Source organism: Phodopus roborovskii, unplaced genomic scaffold (assembly GCF_943737965.1).
Source record: "Phodopus roborovskii unplaced genomic scaffold, PHOROB, whole genome shotgun sequence".
Classification (NCBI taxonomy): domain Eukaryota; kingdom Metazoa; phylum Chordata; class Mammalia; order Rodentia; family Cricetidae; genus Phodopus; species Phodopus roborovskii.
In genome coordinates this window covers 6750135-6771002 of record NW_026126485.1, presented here as the reverse complement: position 1 = coordinate 6771002, position 20868 = coordinate 6750135, and the positions used below count along the sequence as shown (strand labels likewise).

The window sequence follows — 20868 nt, the reverse complement described above, 5'->3', positions numbered from 1 at the left end:
TTTAATTGTTGCAATAACCCAGGCATTTATTTCCCTGAAAAAGTATTTTTGCAAAGTCCTATCTTTTTTCCTTTGGCCATCATAGCAATCTGTAACTAAATCAAATAAAACTTAAGTAATCAAAACCACATTTTTGCTGAAGGTTTATTTTGGGTAAAAAGGTTGAAGTTACAATGATACATTGTACTGAAGGTCTAGAAAATAATTTGAGAGTAATTTAAGTTCTGACACATACCTAAATGTGCCTGTGCCCAGGCCCTCAAAAAGGCTACACCTCCCAATGGGGATTCTTTCTTCACAAAAAATAGGTACTTTGGATAAAAAGCCAAGTTCCACTACAAAGCCAAGTTTTTCTCTATCAAAAGCAGCCTACTTATACCAATAAAATATTCACCTGATTTTGGTTTTTTTCAAACAGGGTTTCTATGTGTAGGAGCTGGCTGTCCTGGAACTTGCTCTGTAGACCAGGCTGGTTTCAAACTCAGATATCCATCTGCCCCTGCCTCCAAAGTGCTAGGATTAAAGGACATGTACCACCACTGCCCAGATACCAGTAAAACTTTCCCACAAAATTAGTCCTGCAGATGTGAAACAATCACATCATTAAGAATAGAATGCTCTGTACTTAAGACATCTGTATTATGCAGTGAGCACAACACTGCACACCTAATCAGGTATATCAGTTTTCAGCAAAGCAACAAGTATTTTTAAGTCATTTCCATTGTTTCTTTCAGTTAACAGATGGAGATTCCAAATTTTATAAAGCGCACCATACCATACCCAGAAATAAACAGTAAGAGTCCAGTCAAAGCACACCAACTGAAGAGAACACTATCTCCTGTCTTTTTTACCAGCCTTCCTCTTGCCAGAAAGTAAGTGCTTGGGCTTCATGTCAAACACATGCCTATCTGCTTCCCCTTTCTTCCCCAAGCGATTCATCTTCTTCTGGGCTTTCTTCATCATAGTCTTGGCTTTCTTCACCATCTATAGAAGAGAATACACATTAATGAAAACCATATTGCTATCCTGCATTGTAATTACCTGAGAAACATTTTGTGACAGCAGATAAGAAGTATAAAGACCCTGTTCATTCTCAGTCACTGTTTTCTCTCAGACCACCACACTATCTGCAGAAACTCAATGACTGTCTAAATACACCTGGGGCCTATAGAGTTAGAAGACTCAAACTTTCACGGTAACACACTGAAATCAGGAGAGCACACACTGCCACATTTGACTGTCAATGCAGTATGAAAACCCACAGGTCAGTAGTGCATACTTGTAATCCCTGCTGAAGATGAAAGCTGGAGAAGGAGAACTGTGAGTATGGACTAAAGAGCAAGCCTGGCCAACATGGGAAACATAGTAAAACACTGTCTCAACTCTACACAATTTCTATACTTCCAGATGAAGATGACACAAAAAACAAACAAACAAACAAAAAAACTCAGCCTTTCATTAAGTAGACAGTGTGACAGCTTACATAGGTTTTCTCTTCTCTTATATTTGAATTTGCAAAATACTATAAATTAAAATTAAACTGTTTTCCTCAAAAAGAAATTTCATTAGGATTTTAAACCCTCCAAATGACTGCTGGTGTTTGCTGGAGGCTTTGTACAATAAACACCCTGAAGGCTCTTTTCTTCTAGACCCAATCAAAGAAGCTCACCTTGACATCCCGAAGACCAGAAACATCACGTGGAGTGCGAGAGCAACTACGACTCCGGGCTATAGAAGAGGGTGGAACTGATTCTTCTCGTTTTCTTTTCCTAGTGACGCTCCGAGATCTTCTTGCCTGAACAGCATAGTGGGCCTGAAACGCATAAACAGCAAACCCCGTAACAACCAAAATTATTCCTAAGAGAAGACAGTTAAGGTTTTAAGAACTATTATCCTGCAAGGAAAAAACTTTGGAATGTCTACTGAGATTTACTGGCACAGGGTCTGTTTTGAAGCAAACTAAAAGTGAAAGACATCACATTGCTATGGTCCCTCCCAGACAATAGAATGTCCAGCTCAGCACCCAACTGTTAGTTAATCAGATGGCTTTGGAGCCATCGCTCTTGCACATTCCACCTGAGGATGAGCAGGAATTCTCTGTGTGTTAATGTTCTCTATTAGTTAACATCAATCATGTAAGGGAATGACGATGCTTTTGGCCCCCTTCACCCCAAATAGTTTAGATAGTAGACAATATTCACTAGCTAAGTTTATGTACATTATGCGCATGCTATGATATTCACATAATAAAATCACCTAGTGACAGACTGGTCACAACTTTTCCACACTGTTAAAAACCTGTCTGTATGTACATGCCTACCAGCCCTGGAAAACTAGAGGCAGAGAAATACTGAGTTTGAAGCTAGATTGGGCTACACAGCAAAGCAATGTCTTAAAACAAAATAGCTCAAATCATATCTGAAGCCATGCTGGCCCTCCACAGACTTACATTGTCTTTATCATCCATGTCAACACCAAGACTACGCATCTCATTCTCCAAGTCTGCTCGTTGAACCTGAAGTGAAGAGGAAGGAGAACATGTTTTAAGTAAAATGACTGGTAAAATTTAATTTTGAAAGAAAAAATGGAAATATACAGATGATACTGTGATAAACATAGATAAGTAGGCAAGTAGACACATGTGACCATAGTTACTGGAGCCTAATGTTCATAAGTCTTATCATTTCTAAGGGGACAGGAACAGAAAAGTAGTGTTTTTCCCAATTTTGTGAAGTACTCTAGCAAATATATCAAACTCAAAGAAAGAGTCACAGGAATTGCTCTCTGTAGCTGGAGAGCCAAGCTTTAGAGGCTCGACTTAAGCTGATGTTTTTAAGTGGGACTACTCTGGTGGAAGGGGACCTTCAGCTTCTTGGTTTTGATGCTACCTCCAGGTAAAGGTAGGTATGTGAGAAGTGAATTAATTCAGGGGATACCCAAACGGACTGATTGCTTGATGGATCGGCGATGGGAGACTTCTCCCACTCACTCTAAATCTGGGATCAAATAAAGGATCCATGCTGCAGCTTACAGGAGAAAACCTGAGTTTATTCTTGCTCTAGATCTTCCAAGTATACCTTTTACAATAATTATTCCAGTTGGGATGACTTGTTTCTGTACATTTCAATTAAATCCCATGAACCCCTCCCATTATATTTTAACTTCTCAGAACTTTGTCTCTTTTGGGAACCTGCCACTCCCTTACCCCAACTTTCAGGGAAGCTATAGCCAAAAGGTAGACATGCGATATGGGCCTGTCATCCAGACAAAAGCAGAAGTAGGAGACAATGACATCCCAACACGAAGCCAAGAAGTGGGAAGAATCTTGATGTCTTCCATTCACACCTACAGAGTGGTTCTCTCTATCTTTACCAGTAACAGGGACTGATAAACTGCCTTGGGTATTTAGAAATCTTAATCAATAGAGAAATTAGATAACACAAAATATCGGCACTGGGTATGGTGGCATACAGCTATAATCCTGGTCAGGAGTTCCTTGGCTACAAAGCAAGTTTAAGGCTAGCCTGGACAATATGAGAACCTGTTTAAAAATTAAACATGGTGTGGTGGGGCACATGCCTTTAATCCCAGCACTTGGAGGCAGATGGATATCTGTGAGTTCAAGGCCAGTCTGATCTACAAATGTTGTTCCAGGACAAATTGAACACAGAGAAACTCTGGGGGTTGGGGTGGGGTTTAATGGGATAACTAACACCTTCAAACTGTTTAGTTTTAACTTACATAACTGCAACAATGAGTCAGTTTGTAATAGGGATTGACTTGGAGTTGCAATTCATGGAGAAAAGATACAACAGACAGAATATAACAGCTCAAGGCAAAGAGTCTTTTAAGCCAGTATACATCAGTCCCTCAGTGTGTCACCTGACATCCTCAAGTGGCAGAAGCCTGTCTCTAGTGGCTATTTACCCAGAATCCAGTAAGAGAGCTCAGCCCTACTTCTGCAATGCTTAAGACTGACTGACCTTCTTAGCAGTTCGGGGCATCCTGGGTCCCTGTGTATTCTTTTCTTTGGACTGTAGAATTTTCAACTTCTTTTTTTCTCTAATTTGTTTTGCCAGCTGTCGGATTTCCATCATTTCCTCATCTTCACTTTCAGAGTCACTGTCATATTCCCCAGCAGCTGTTCTTAGCTCTTCTTCCTTTTCTAACTCTTCCAATTTCTTTAAAAAGAATCATAAAATTAATAAAGAAAATCTTGCAAGGAAGTTAAGTGTAGCAACATATTTACAGGATCATGTTTCCTTAAGTCTTTGGGCCCCACTTGTACACAGCCAATCTCACAGGAAAGGGGATATATGAGGGCCATAGAAATAGCACAAACACAGCATACTTCATTTTCTGCCAATTCTGTTTTATCTTTAAAGATAAAAATGCAGGGACCCCTTTCGTTATTCCCCAGTGTTCCCAGCAGATTCATGAAATAAATATGTACCAACTGCCATTCATCCTAAACACAGTCACACTGTTTACAAAGTAAGACAAAAATGAAGATTTCAATACATTAGGGGTGTAGCTATGTGGCAAAGCCCTGGTCTAACAAGCACAAGACCCTGGGTTGATCCCCAGCAATAAGCACACACAATCAACCAACCAACCAATGATATAAATGTGTAAGCATTGACATGCAGTGAAAAAGCAGGTAAGGATGGGTACCACGGCAGGAAAAAGGTCAGTGATAGGACAGCTTTCTCAGAGAATGTGTCTAAGAAAAAGCAGGACCCCCTAGAGTTAGAAGGACCTAAACATAAATGAGTCAGTGAAACAGAATCTGGAAATCAGAGTTAACACTCCATGGACTCAATATTCTTGGGAAAGCGATGTCACTTGCTAGACTAACAAAAGCAGGAGGCCTGCAAATACTCAGAAAATAACTGCAGTAGTTACAGAGAAAAGACTGAACCAGTGATAGGATCACCACACTACAGTAGTAATGCAAGCCAAAATGTCACAGCACATTACAGGCCAGTGTGAAAGGCCTGGGCATCACTAGAACTACACAGGGCAAAGGAAGAATAGTGTCATCTAAGTGGAGTGATGTCTCCAAGCAATCAGAGAACATGGTGGAAGGATGCCTAGGACACAGAACAAAGACAGAAAGGGAATAAAAATTGAAATTGTGTTTGAAGCTTCTAGACAGGTTGGGTTAAAATGGGATGCAGACCTTCATAATAGCAGGATCGATATAATCAGCAACATTATGGCCTTCCCAGATCTCTGGTATCTTATCATATTTCTCGGATGAATTCATTAAGTCCCAGTATTCTAACATTATAAAAAAAAAAAAAGAGTTATGCTTATGGTAGTTTCTAGTATCTTCAAGTACTGTGTCACCAAAATGATTATTCTAGATGCCAAGTAAAACCACTTTACAGGGGAACAGAATAGTTGTGCCTAACACAGCCTAAGTTATTACTAACAAAATTGACACTGACCAACATCTGTATGTCTAACCTTCAAATACCAAAAAAATAATTCCATCATCTCAAACAACAGAAAATAACATGGAAGACATTTTATACAGCTCTGTAAATTTTCAACTTTTAATCTTTAAAACATTAAAAATTTGTATTACTTACTCTGAAGATCCAAAATATAATCATCTCCCATTTCCAGCTCAAGATCTCGTTCCTGCAAAGAAAACCCCCAAAAGTTTACTTTAGCTCTTATGTTCCCAAATGCTCTGCTACCTCCTTGCCAATAACCAGCCTCTGGCCTTTCTGTATAGGAGGGCTGCTTTTGGCCACTTGGTGGATTATGTCTCATGCACTTGTTCACGTGATACGACAGCTACTGAAGAGCTTTACTAGAACAAAGTGTGTTAAGGACTCACCACTCATGCTTGAACCTTACAGGGCTGAACCCTGAGCACACTCAGTTTGAGTCTACTTCTAACCCCTTTTAGATCTCAGTTATATACCCAACACTCAACACTGCTTTTTCAGCTGCACAGGCAAGTCTCCTGTTATATTCTATAAAAAAAACTTAGATGACAAGATACAGTGACCTACCCTCTTCTTCCTGGGCTCTGCAATCTCCATTCTTTTCCTTCGAGCTACCACTCCTTCTGGGATGAAAGGGGGTCTCTCCTAAGAACACATTATTGAAAGTATGAGAAATGCCTTCTTCCAAGATATAAGAGAAACTTAAAAGAAAGCACAAACTAAAAACAAAGGCAGTCTACAAGGGACACACAAAACCACCAACCAACTGAAATAAAGTACATTCTAGGGAGGGAGTTTCAGGGCCAGAGTGGGCCTGAAAGAAGATGAGACAACCCTTAAAACTGATCCCATGGTTCATTGGGCAAAAATAAAAAGTATACAGATAAATTATATAAGAGAATAGACCAATGAACAAGAAACAGACATAAATCCAAGCATGTTTAAAATTCAATGGTAGCTGGGCGGTGATGGCACATGCCTTTAATCCCAGCACTTGGGAGGCAGAGGCAGGCGGATATCTGTGAGTTCGAGACCAGCCTGGTCTACAAGAACTAGTTCCAGGCCAACCTCCAAAGCCACAGAGAAACCCTTTCTCAAAAACTAAGAAAAAAGAATTCAATGGCATTAAATTCACTGGTAGTTGGACTACCCCATGAAACCAGGTCCACAATCAGTAAACCATGCCTCCCTGAGAACAAAATAGATTGAGCACGCCAACCTTCTATGCAGAAGAGAAATCAAAGCAAAACAAAACCATGAAAATGAGGAAGATGTACTTTAAAGCACTTTAGGAAGGACTATAGCCTGTTCTCTGTGGAACTCAAAACCTAACAACTATGAAAGAAGTATTGTATGTTAATTATCTGAAAACATGTAGCTTTTTGAGATTTAAAAAAAAGAGAGAGGCTGGCAGTGTTGGTACGCATCTTTAATCCCAGCACTCAGGAGGCAGAGGCAAGTGGATCTCTGAGTTCCAAGCCAGCCTAGCCTATAGAATGAGTTCCAAGACAGCTATTGCTGCCTCAAAAACAAAACAAAACAACAATGAGGGACTGGAGAGATGGCTCAGCAGTTAAAAGCACTTGTTGCTCCTGCTGACCTGAGTTCAGTTCCCAGCACTCATGTGGCAGCTCAGCACTATCTATGACTCCAGTTCCAATGGACCTGATGCCCTTTTGGCCTCCACAGATACCAGGACATATAGTGGACATACTTACAAAGCAGGAAAGACACAAATACACACAACAAAAAATAAAGGTATAAAAAAAGTGACAAAGATAAAAAATAAAAATATTTTAGGAACTCATATCCTAAAATAGATTTGTAGTAACACATGTATAAAGATATAGACAGCTTATAATGCCAATAAAATAAAAATGTAAAAAAGTATGCTTCCATTGGCTCAATTAAAACAAAAGGGTGGGTTTACCTCCAAGTCACTTCTAAGGGACAAACAAAATAGTTACTAGCAACAGCCTCTGACAGGAAGAAGCAGGGTGTTCTTTCTCTCAGAGACATGCGACTATCTCTACGTGACGTCCATTTGCATCCATGTTTAACAATCTCCAACACTAGGAAAAGATGTGTGGCAAGTACCCACCGACCAAGTACAGCAACAATTACTGAACGGCAAAGGCTCCTGCAAAGGGCCACCTTACCTTATCATCTCTTTTGTTTGGCAAAGCTAAATGCAGTCTGTTCAGAACCTCATTCACTTTATTTCCTTTCATTTTTGTTTCCACTCGATGAGCCAAAAGCCTATCACAAGCCTAAGAAAGTACAGAACCAAGGCAGAGTCACAAAGCCATTCTACAGCAGTACCTACCACACATAATTACAAGACTCAAGTGCCCCACACATCGACAGGTTGACGAGAGGGTATGGAACCTCCTCCACACTGTCCTTCAGTAGCTGAAGACCAACCTAAGCCTGGATCCTGAAGCAGCTCAGGGTCCTTACCCCATTCTTCCCATAGATCTCTAGCAATCTGAGTTAATCCATCTAAATTGTTTCCAGTGTTAATAATTCCTTAAAAAAAAAAAAAAAAGTTTCCTACTACACCGACTTTTTAAAAAACAAAAACAGGAAGCAGCACCAACCTCTGTTTTAACCTGAATGACACCTTCCTCAGTCAGGGTGCTGGTCTCGATGACAGGGAATCCTTCAGCCTGCAAGTCTATAAATATTTTCTAGAATACAAAAGAAAACAAGTTGAAACATGCACTGTTATTTTCCAGTTTCCCAAAGCTGTACTGTTTTGCAAATGGAAGTTAAACGATATTTGTTTAAAAGCCATGATTTGTTTCTAACCCCTGAAGAACAAATAACTGTAAGTTAATTTTTTCCAATATTCTTCTACAACTGAAAATAACTGAATCAAAGTCACATAAATCCAAAGCTCAATAAAACACTAAGATCTCCCCTCCCATCCCACCAAGTACCAGGAATCAAACTCAACAATGAGCTCCCACCGACCTGTCCCCAGCCTCATGATGTAATTTTTCAGGGAGTAGAAAAAAAAAAAAAGCAAGAAATAGAAAGACTAAATTTCGTTGTGTTTTGTTTTAAAAGGGCAGGGGCCTGATTTGTAGCCTAGGCTGGCCTAGAACACCATATGTAGTACAAGGTGGCTTCTGTCCCAGCCTCCATCTCCTAGAACTCAGTGTCCATCCCTAAATGCAGAAAAGATCAACTTTCAAAAGATGTTTTCGCTGCTGGTGGTGGTGGTGGTGGTGCACGCCTTTAATCCCAGCACTCTGGAGGAAGAGGCACATTGATCTCTGTGAGTTCAAGGCCAGCCTGGTCTACAAAGCTATTTCCAGGACAGCCTTCAAAGCAATACAGAAAAACCCTTTCTCGAAAAACTACAAAAAAAAAAAAAAAGTTTTCAATGCTATTTATTATTTTATAGTTTCTGCCAAAATAGCCCAAGAGAACTCTTAGGAAAGTCTAAAAACTGTCTATTAATCTATCATTTTATGAATCAGTAACACCCTAGAGAAGGGACTTGTTACATCCTCCATCAAATGTCATGTTGACAACTACAAACACCTCCCTAGTTTAGAGGAAGGGGACCAACTCCCAATTGACATTATGGTTCCCCATGAACAAGGTCAATTTCTGTTATCAAGGGACTAAATAAAGCATGGTTTCAGAGAACCAGGGTCTAAACAACAAATGACCTGGTGTATAATTTAGTCACTGAGTCTCTGTGCATGTCAATTGTCACTACCACATGATAATAGTAATACTGTTGAAATACAGATAAGTAAAAGGACAGACTCTATTATACAAATGCTAAGCAAGCTGTAGATTTTTAACAGCATCCATTTCCCAATTCATGTAATACCAACTGAAGATGTAGGCATTCCCTTTACAAGAGAGATAAGCCAAGGTCCAGAAAGATGACCTAAGGTGATGTCAGTTCTTTACTACTTAGCAGGCAGTAATTAATCATCTAGACATTGCCTTCACTAGACAGACAACTGAGCCTCAGATGGGTAACGATTTCCTACTGCACTGCTGGTGAGTAGTGAAGCTGGACCTAAGCCTGACCCCAAAGCCTGACATCTGACCAGTTTGTTTCACTTCTCAAGCCTTCCTTGTGCTACTCACTCTACTCCTCCTCTCTTCAGTGCCTTTTAGATCAACAACTTGGAATTATTTACAAGATATAACAATTGTGTGTGCTTGTTTTTAAGACACCAATGGCAGATAATTAGTAACTTAAAGAATCCAGGGAGGATCAAGAATTCAAGGCCATTCTGACTTACATTAGACCTGTCTTTAAATAATCATGAAACAAAAGCAAAAAAACATGTTCTGCTCTAAGTAGACAATTTAAGACAAGCTGATCCATACTATTTATAAAATACCCTAAAAGAACAGTTCTTACCACCTAGAAAATACACCAACAGAAGAGAGCAGGAAACAGATGCTCTCAGAAAACAAAAGGTCCCTCCTACCTCAGGAACCTTCTACCTCAATTTAAATATTACAAAAAATATAGCCAGATAGCATTTTCCATTCTTGTGTATTGGTTTTCAGAAAGTCAGCATGCATGATCACCTATGCAAACTCATACTGCTGTGTGCCCAAGAATATTAATTTTTGACAAATTACCAGGTGAATATGAATGAAGAGAGCTTCTAGTCAATGATTCTCAGAGCATTTATCCTGAAAACTATCCACTAAAAAAAGTTAAATTATTTGAAAACTTAGGCCTACCAACAATGCCTGCTTCATGGATAGTGTGGGCAGACATGCAAGCATGCTCACAGCTCTGAACAGGCCATCTTTTGGGAGCTTACAGATTCGAGTCCTCTTTCACTCACTTCTCAACTGTATTTACCCACAGTCTCCTTTACATAATACAGTAGTAACACAGTAAGACATACTTACACCCTTTCTAAAGAGAAACTTCTGGGAAATGCGTCCCTAGATCACCTGAGGCTTGGGAAAGATAAAAGCACATATTAAGGTACCTGGCTTCCTCTTTGGTACCACTTTAAAAGTAGTCCTTTCCTAGGTAACCACATTTCCCATTGGTGTAGCATAGCAACCCTCTAAAACACAAGTGTTTTCACAGACCAAAGACAAAGCAGGAATCAGGAAGCTCTATTTCAGGTTTAATGTCCTGCCACTAAACCACTGAGGGTCATCATAGTTTCTAGAATTAAAAAAGTGGTCTAGAAGCACTAAAATTCTTTCTAAATGAACAAGACTCAAAACTGGTCCAAGAGGTTTACCTGATCTTCTTCAGAAAGCTCAGCTATTCTCTTCACATCACATTTGTTTGCTACAACAATAAGAGGCTAGCAAGAAAGAAAAGAAATCATTACTTTTACACTACAGAACGACACAATCCCCCTCCTTGTCCATGCCTTTGCTTTCTGCAATTTCATTTACTCAAGCAGAGATCAACTATTGCCAGAAATAAATAGAAACTGAAAAATTCTATAAAGAAACAATTTGTAAATCTAAGTTGTGACCCATCCTAAGCAGTGAAATGAAACCTTTTGTATAGTGCTGCATTTCACCAGGACACAAATCATCCTTTTGTGTGGTATGCTACTTGGGTATGCTACCAGGCACCAGCCACTTGGTTTGTGTTAGTTATCACATCAACTGTCATAGTACTGTTTGTGGTCAAGTAATATAGAACATTCAGTACTATCTATGGTTTCGGATGTCTACAGTGGTTGCCTGAGGACCCATTACCTACAGGTAAGAAGGTACTGGTGTGTAAATTAAAGTTACTAGTAACCACACTTACCTTGTTGATAAACAGAGGTCTGATATTCTGGAAGAGTTCTAATTGCTCCTTTAACCCATGTCCACACTGTTCAGACAAATCCATAACATACAGAACCGCAGCTCGGAGGTGGGCCAGGGCTGTGATAGCCTGCATTTCAATGGTGTTCCGATCCTCCAAAGGATGATCCAAAATCCCTGGGGTATCTACAACCTAACAACCAGGCTTCATTACCCAAAACACATTCATTCAAAAATGTCATGGCAGGTCCCAGATTCATTCTCTTATATTCAAACCAGTTATATCAAAACTAGTACATAAAATATGATATCAGAAACTGTTCATGAAAAACAAAACAAAAATCAAATCCAGGAGCTAAGTATGGTGACTCACACCTATAATCCTAGTGCCAAAGAAAGGGAAATAGGAGGACTGCCATGAGCCTAAGGCTAGAATGACCTACACAGTAAGCTTAAGGCCAGGGTGAGACCCTGAATCAAAAGGATACAGGAATCTAAAGAAACCTGAAGAGCCCATTAAAGAGATACTGGCCCTGGGAGAAATGAGCCCTCTTTTCACACAGCCATCAAAACTCAGAAAAATTGTAATAAATGATAGCTTTCCCAGCTCCCAAAATTTAGCTTCTTCATCATTCATAAAATTAGACTTAGTTGTAAGCTAGATTATTATTCCATGCTTTTTAGTAGTAAATGCTATTTCTAATGACAGAGTTTAAAATAACACAGACAGCATTTTATTCATTAGAGGCGTCAATAAGGAAATGAAATCACCTCTGCAGAAATCTATACAGCAGCTGCCAGCTTCCTCTCTGGTTACATAAATTGATCATCACACATCTACAAACTCAGGCCAGTTCTTCTTATCATGATGGAGAGACCTCAAGTTCTTGATGAGACCAAACTAGCTACCTCAGAATTGTCCCTGGAGGATGCTGCTCATCACTGAATATAATAAGTGCAATATGGGATGGAGATATGCTACAGTTCCTTAGAAATCATCAAATTATATTAAACCAAAACCCAGGATGTTTGTTCTATGTTTGGAGATGATACTCACCTGCCAACGCAGGTACTTATAGTCCATGTGCCCAACAAACAGAGATTTGGTGGTAAATGCATAGGGCTGAACATCCACATCTGCTCTTGTCACCTTGAAGGAGACAAAAATGATACTTTCATAGTCACAAGAGTTCTATATCACAGTTTCCCCCAAACAATCTAAGCATGGCACCCACACTTTATCAAGACTAATTTTAGCCAAACACAACACTGCTCAAGTCCCAGCTACATAGGGTACTGATGCTGGAAGATAACCGAATCAAAGTCAGTCTGGGCAACTTAGAAAGACTATCTCAAAATTAAAAGCCTAAGGATAGGAGCCTTTTTGGTAGAAAATAAAATCCCAAAGGACTGTACATGAGTAAACTGCACAGGACAGATATTGTTTTGGCAAATGCCTGGCTCCTCTTCCCTTACATGGAGGGACCACCAGACACTCTCCAAGGTTCAATATGCAGTTCATGTCACTCAGGAACTGAAAATTTCAGCCTGCTGAATTAATTTAAACCAGAATTCAAAATACAATGCATGGCCAGAGGCCACTTTATCATCCCCCAGAGCACAGAGCAGTCATAGCAGATTTAAAGCAAGCTGACAAGCATTTGAAACTTCAATTAGAACCCCTAGAGCATTGTTTGCTACCAAGTCAGGGCAACTTGTGAACAAAAATAAAACCTACTAGACCAGCAAAGTAAATCAGCAAGCCTGATGACCTGAGTTCAATCCACCGCCCACAAAATAGAAGGAGAGAACCAACTCATGCAAGTTGTTCCCTAACCACCACACACACACACTCATACACAAAGCTTCAAAGTAATATGTTCTGGCCCTGGATGAGTAGGCCCTAATATATCAAGAAGGAGTAAATTATTTTTACTTAAATGTTACACCAGAGCATAATAATCCTACTCAGATAAAGGAAGACATACAATCACCAAGGTAACATATCACCCAAGTAGCTTTAGGCTAGGACACTCTAGCTCAGCAAATGCCACCAGGCATAAGAGCATTCCCAGAATGAGCTGACACAAACACTATCATGAAAACCACTCCATCAGTTAACAAAAGTTTAACTGAGATGTCTCCTACTCCTGAGAGCAGGGTACACAATAATGAAAATGAATGGTTCTGGCAATCACTACATAAATCTTGGTTCAGCCAATGAGTTAAACCTCCTGAAAAGAACCTGGATTTGCTTACACATCAGGATTTAGCAAAGACAAGGGCAATCTTTATTAATGAGTAATTAGAATATTCCCAAATCCATCCAAAATCCAAAAAAGGAAATGTGGTAGTATTTTGACCTAAATTAGTCATTAGGTTGCTTTAAAATAAAACAAACAAACAAACAAACAAAAAAAAAAAACCCATACCCACCTTATTGATGAAGCTGGATTTCCCAACATTTGGATACCCACACAAAAGCAGAGTCCTTGTATTTGGATCAATGGTTGGCAAGCGGGATAAATGTTGACGAACTACAAATATTTAAAAATTTAGAATTTAAGATTGGCTTGAAATTTTACTTTCTACTGAGTCATATTCCAGGCTCATAGTTTAATAAACTAAGATGGTACAAATTCCTCACTGTAGCTTTTTGCAGGGGACTGGAACACACCAGGTTTTGAGCCTACAGCCTTATCGTACTAGGAAAAAGCTGTACTACTGAGCTACATGCTCAACCCTACATTTTATTTTGAAACAAAGCCTCACTATGGCAGACTTTTCATTCACTCTAGCTCAGGCAGGCCTTGACCTTGCACTCCTACCTCAGTGGCTGGGATTACACTTTTATAACTGCAAAAATGATGGGAAAATATGGAGGGGAGTGGGAATAAAGGGTAACTGTATAAACTACACAAGAGGATTTCTAGACGTGGCCACACCAAGAGTCATGTTTAATCTACCAACCTGCTTTTTTGGTTGCTTTAGTCAAAATGAGACTAAGAACCATGCTTGGTAAAAATGATTACTGATATTCGGTCTCCAGTGTATTCTGAAGCATGCATACTTAGTTACCTCACCTGCAACACCAGCACAGCTCTAGCATGGTGCCTACCTGGCTATCATGAGAATCCCACAGATCTGTAGGAAACACTTCCAAAGAACCCTGACGAATCATTTCAGGGAAAGAGAACATTGCCAAGCAAAATGATTGTAGGGATAGGGGTGTAGCACAAGGTCCAAATTTTCAGCGGTGGTCAGAAATTATCCTACTAAATAAAGTGTTTTTAAGAGTATGTTTTACCTACTAAATACTAAAAATATCTATTTCCCAAACCTCCAAAAGAAAAAAGTCAAGAATAAGACCCAAACATAACAGAACACTGTAAAACCCATTTCCGTTTATGTGTAACAAGTACCTTGTTCCAAGTACTCCAAACTCTGCCTCTGTCTCTTGATAATAGTACACATGCGCCCAAGGGCAGCGCGCTTCAGCTGCTTACAGCGGTACAGAGAATCACCGTATTTCATAAGCCGCACATAATCTTTAGCAACACTTAGAAAGAGAGAAAGCATCTAAGGTTTTTTAATATTTTTATAATAACTTAAAAAGATACTATAGTAAAAAAATACCTTACTTGTCCACCAAATTTTTGGCAATATTTATTTGACCTAGAGCCAACTTGTAATGATCTTTGTCGTAGAGAATATTCATCAAGTCAGCATAAAATGGATGGATATCCTATAATGGAAAAGTGAAATATACAATGTCACTGTGGCGCAATAGTTTCATAGCTTTATGTAACAAACAGTAGAGACTTAATTGCCCTTTCCTCTAACCTGAAGCTCTGATTCCCTAATCCTAACGGCTATAGTTACACAGACTCACAGGAAAAACAAAAAAACCTGCTTCCTTCTGTGTGTTATGTTTTTGACAGTTGCATTATGCATCCTAGGCTGGTGAAGATCCTCTACCTGCTGTGACACCAAGCTTGGCTAAGGATAGTGTCTTTACTGCTGCTCTATCCCTAGTGCTTGGAACTGTGCTCTCCATATAATGTGTTCACTACTGTCACTAGGCAGTAGTAATAGAACAAGCAAGTCGTTTGAGTTCTCTGATGTCTCATGTATAAACAAATAATGAAAAGATACAATGTAAAAGAACCACAAAAATCTGAAAACACAGTTTACTAAAAATTTCCTAATATTAAATCAGTTTAGATTATTTTATTCTTTTTTTTAACTCTCAAGTTCTTTCTAATACTTGGCTTTCCCAAGAAATGAACATTGTCTCTGCTCTTCCATTTCTGAAGCAGAATAAACAAGTGATAGCAGTCAATTGCAGGCAAGTGTGTTCATCTCTGTTAACAGCTCTCTGTGCTATCCCTTGTCAGTAAGAAGCTGTCAGCGCTGAACCAATCATCACCCACAAAGTAAGCTTACAAACTGTGGTACCTTTGGCCACTGCTTCTTTTGAACCCAGAGGAAAAGGAGCCCTCAGAACAGGGAAGGGTGAAATTTAGACAAGCCTTAGCAACTCAAGAATCCTGGGCTTCAGAATATGCAATCAACAGCTTTCATTTAAGCTAATATTGGCACTGGCAAGCCCAGATGCACAATACAAAGAAAGCCTGGGAAGATAGCTTTGGAACTACTGAGATGGGGTTGAGAAAGAACACTGAATCACTGAATAATTGACAAATCAATTATTTCACTTCTCTGACAATGAATATGTCAAAGTGGCTAAACACTGATTCTCTAAAGGCTTATATTTATATAAATCATACAAGTCACTTACATCCAATTTGGGGAAATCTGTCAAAATCTGTGACAGTCTGTCATGGTAATTCTGTTGAGTAAATTTGACTTTTCTCATATAAAAATGTCGAATTCGGTGAATTTGATAATGTTTATGAATAACTGTTGGAGTCTTCCGTTGAGTCTTGGATAATGTCAGGTCAATAAAGTCCTAAGATTAAAGAAAATAATTAAGATACAATTCAAATATTAGTTTCCATCCATTTACTTATAACTGTTTTAAAACACTAATTCAGTACATGTTTTAAACTACAAAATTTACTTTTCTAACTCAAATTTTTAAAATATATACATCTTCATAGTATTTTTAAGCCTTTAAGAAAACTTGCTAGCAGCAACCAAGATCAAGATTGTTGGGAGACTCTTCATATTCCTCAAGAATGAGTGAAAAAGGCCAGTGTTGGTGGTGTTCATTGGTGTCAGAAGCCTTGCTTTAATTATGCCCCCACTCAGCCCCTACACCAAGCATGCCACCACAATCGACCAGGCCACACCTTACAAGTACAAAACATCTGTTCCAGATAGTGGGAACATGCTCAATGCACCCAGCCATCCCCAGGACCCTCATTTAGAATGGCTGAAAATCCTGTGAATACTCACAACTGATGAGGCCCCTCCCCCATTGGCCCTCCAATAAAAATGGGGGGGGTAACTTGACTACTGAGACATATTTTACCCTATGCTTTTTAAAAATGCAATTTTTAGCTTCAAATTCCTAAGAAAACGCAAGAATAAATCAGAAAAATTACTGGAGAAAAAAAAGCCAGTATATCAATTTCAAGGTCTTTGTAGCTTTAATTTGAAAGGGATATGAAGTGATAAAAAATTAAAACCCATCATCTAAAATTCCCTGTGTATATAAAGAAACTATTTGAGGATTTGTATTTTTTTTTTGTATTTACGCCTCATAGTAGGGGTAAGACACCCTGCTTCTTTATCCTCATGTCTCCTCCATCCCTTCTACACTGTATAAAGCTATTTTACTTCCCCTTGATCACTTCCATTAACTCAACAATACTGACCATTTCCTATAATAAAAGATAAAATGGATACAATGCTGAAGATAGTGAACAAAACACCAGAATCCAGTGATAGGAAAAAAAAAAAAAACAGGCAATCACATACAGTCTGTTAAAGATTATGCAGAACAGGGATGCTCCTACCTGAGGCTCCTCTATTCTGCTCCTTTTCATGGTCACATCTTTAAGGTTCAAAAGTTGCCTACTATAAAACCCTTCCCTAGACTGGCCCATTTATCTGTATTCTTTTGTCTTGTTTTTCGAGACAGGGTTTCTCTGTATTGCTTTGGAGCCTGTCCTGGAACTAGCTCTGTAGACCAGCTCTGGCCTCGAACTCACAGAGATCTATCTGTCTGCCTCTACGTCCCAAGTGCTGGGATAAAGGCATGCGCCACCAATTCCCGGCTCCATTTATCTATATTCTTATACTGTCCTAGATCCTTGGTATTTGTGGGGAATTTGTATTCAGCTCCCCTCCCTCCAACAAAACAGGTAAATATTTGAGTTCATTATAGAAAATAGCACACTTCTTATGTAGAAGAATCCACATCCATCTGCCATATACTTTAAATAGCTGTAACACTATACACAGGGAATGTTTTTAAAAGTCTGTGTGCAAGGCCTTTGCATGGTAGCTTATGCCTTGAATCCCAACACTCTAGAGGCAGAAGGCAGATTTCTGTAAGCTCCATGCTAGCCAGGGCAGCATAGTAAGACTACATCTTAAAATAAAGGGGGAGGGTGGGCAGACAAAGTCTGTTCATTAAATGTAGACACAACTTTCAAATAGTGTTTTTGATCTACAGTTGGTTGAATCTGGATTTGGAACTCACAAACACAGAGAGCCAATTGTATTATATCACACATCTCTCCATCAGACTGTGAGTATAAATGCATTTATTTATTCTTTAGAAAATGATTCTTAAGCTACTATCTTGTGAATATCTATACAGACAGTACCTAACACATACTTTTATAAAAGTATTCAATACTCTTCTGATTTAATTTTTATTTCCAACCACCACAGAATTACCATTACTCATCTCCTTTATTTTCTAAAATAAAATCTCATTTATTTTCTAAAAACAGACCTCATTCAGGACAAGAGATACATGTTGTACTAAAATGTTAAAAAAAAAAAAACTCTTCAGTCAATTATAGTAATAATGTTCATTTGATTCCATGAACTCTTATTTCTTTCTTTTTCCAGACAGGGCTTTTCTGTGGCTTTGGAGCCTGTCCTGTAATTAGCTCTTGTAAACCAAGCTGGTCTCGAACTCAGAGATCTGCCAGCCTCTGCCTCGAGTGCTGGCATTAAAGGCTTGTGCCACCGCCGCCGCCTGGCCAATGAACTCTATTTCAAGTGAGATAAAAAGTTTACAAACTCGTTCAATAGGCACTTAAAGAGGTGGTAGGGGCAATCATGAGGAATAAAATACAAGATGGGATTCCCCTCCAAATATTACGAACTAGTGAGAAATGTACCAGAATGATTACCACAAAGGGGGAAAAATAACAGAGACATATAAAGAAAACAACTCTGTATGTCACTAAGGAAAAATATGTTTTTGTCTTTTTGAGACAGACCTGGCTGGCTACGTTTACCTTGGCATGCTTAAAACCCACTGCATTTCCCAAGTCCAACGACAAATGAAACTACCTACAAATTCTTTGGCTGTGATAGCAATGAATGACTTTTACTTAAAGGGGAAGATGCTACGTTGAACTTAGAATCCTAAAGCTAGCTAGGGTCATTGGACGCTCACGACCGAACGGCTCAGGCTTCCAGCCTTGCTCCTCACTGTGGCCACCACCTAGTGGTGTCTCGTCGTCTGACCTTACACGAATCACAGGTTAGGAGGGGTCTAGGAGGGACTCTACGTTTGGGGGAACCCACGGACAGGAGGAGAGGGGTTTGGGTTCGAGACTGGGCCTGATTTCTGAAGATCTCTAAGACAAAGCCTAGCAAATGGAACCCGGCACTGAGGGCCGAGTGCATCTACCGGTGTCTCCCTCTCCCAGCCCCGGGGATACAGGCCTGGACCGTGCCTGGGGACTTGTCAGGGAAAAGAGAGACAAGTGAGAACGATTTCTGTCGCCCCTACCTTGGCGGACGGCACCACCGTAATCTTCTTGAAGTTGTAGTGGGCCATGCCGGCGATGGAAGACACGAGGAAACCAGGAGACACGGCGCACCGGACTTCCGTTGTCGGCGGCGGGCGGGACTTCCGCCATTCTGAGGGACAGAACTTTAGCCGCCGGGCTTGTGTAGCGTCACTTCCTGAATATGGGCGTGGGGGGGGGTGGTCGTGCTTTCGACTTGACGCTCTCCTAGTCCCGACACCGCCCCCGCTCGGCGAGGAGGTTCACCGCTAAGAGATGCCCAGGCCAGGTGAGCCACGCAAGAGGTCGGCTGGATTTGATGAGAGATGGGGGACTTAAATCCTTGCGCAGTGACTAAGGACTCCACACTGGCCACCTAGGGGCCTTTAGAAATACTACCTTCACCAAAGCCGGCTTCGGGGCTCCAAAGACTGTTCCCTCGGGGGACGCCGCGGTCAGGGCGAGTGACAGAGTAGCGGGAAGACGCGGCACTGGGCACCTGCATCACTTGGCGCCCCTTCAGCAACACGTGGTGTTGCCTAGGTCTGTGTAGTTATTTGTTCAAGTAAATAATGTTGACAAGGGTCCTCTGTAAGCTGTAGAGACTGTGTCCTTCCGGAAGGCCCGAGCTCCCTCTCCTGACCTTGCATTCTCAAGGCAGTTTGCAGATGCAAGGCCTTCACCTGACCTGGGCCAGTGAAGAAACCCTGCCCAGCACTGCTGCCCACACTCAGACAGAGACACTAAGTCTAACCTGTACAGACCCACAGTGGATTGGAGCCAACCTTCCCATTCGTTTTCCCTGTCAGTTTAATTTAAGCCACCTATTTCTTTGCGTCCCGTGAGATCCCGTCTGGCTCAATCCATCTAACTCTTGCCCCCTGTGTGACCTATGTGACCATTTCTCAGGTATCATAATCTCCTTCAAAACCTCTCAATTCCTGTGACATTCATCATTCTGCTACTTAATGTCTAGAATCCAGTCTTCTTTGCTAACTTACCTTCCTGCTGTCTCTCTATAACTAGATACTCCACAAGATTCTTCCTCTTGGGTGTCTTTTCCTCTTTTTTTCTTTTTTTCTTTTTTTTTTTTTATTGTTATCTGTTCCTTTTTTTTTATTTTATATAACCAAGTCCATTTAAATGAAAACAAACATTTATAGACAATATTTGGGAATTTGGGCGTCGATCTTTCCAAACTACTTCCTGCTGGTAAGGGGCGCTGTCATGGGGATTCTAAGAAGATGCAGAAATCCTGGCTGTAGTCTGTAAGGCTGCTTTGTCCAGCTGTTTTGAATGTAGAATCACCTGGTACTCTGTTTCAGGCTGTCTGGCTTGATCAAACCACATTAGTCTGGAAGGAATCCACAGCTTTTCATTTTCTGTGGAAACAAAAATAGAAATCCTTTTCCCCAGTAACTTGTCCTTGAACTTAAATTTTGGAGTCAAAGCATTTTTTTATTTAATTTATTATTTTACATGTCGAACCCAGTTCCCTCTCCCTCTCTCCTTCCCTCCCTTTTACCCTCTCTGCCCTCTCACATGCACCCTAACCACCCTCCCCTCCCATCCCCTAACCCCAATTCCATATGTAGGGGAATGCCATCCAGTTGGGGTCATGTAGATCTGACAGGTCATGTGAAGTAGGGACTAAGGCTTCTCTCCTGTCTCTAGGTTAAGGCAGTTAT

At 40.2% G+C, this 20868-nt stretch overlaps 1 protein-coding gene across 1 annotated transcript; it reads right to left on the bottom strand.

Moving 5' to 3' along the window:
* Gtpbp4 (GTP binding protein 4) lies at positions 1–19286 on the bottom strand. Its single transcript, XM_051194773.1, has 17 exons — positions 19183–19286; positions 16039–16209; positions 14879–14982; positions 14660–14796; positions 13674–13774; positions 12295–12387; positions 11239–11430; positions 10712–10777; positions 8063–8152; positions 7622–7732; positions 6030–6107; positions 5598–5649; positions 5183–5283; positions 3984–4181; positions 2450–2515; positions 1670–1813; positions 1–984 (listed from the first exon to the last, which is right to left on the bottom strand). Exons 1-17 carry the CDS (start codon positions 19228–19230, stop codon positions 832–834), a joined length of 1905 nt encoding a protein of 634 aa, XP_051050730.1. The 5' UTR covers positions 19231–19286; the 3' UTR covers positions 1–831.
* Between the last annotated feature and the right edge of the window lie 1582 nt (positions 19287–20868).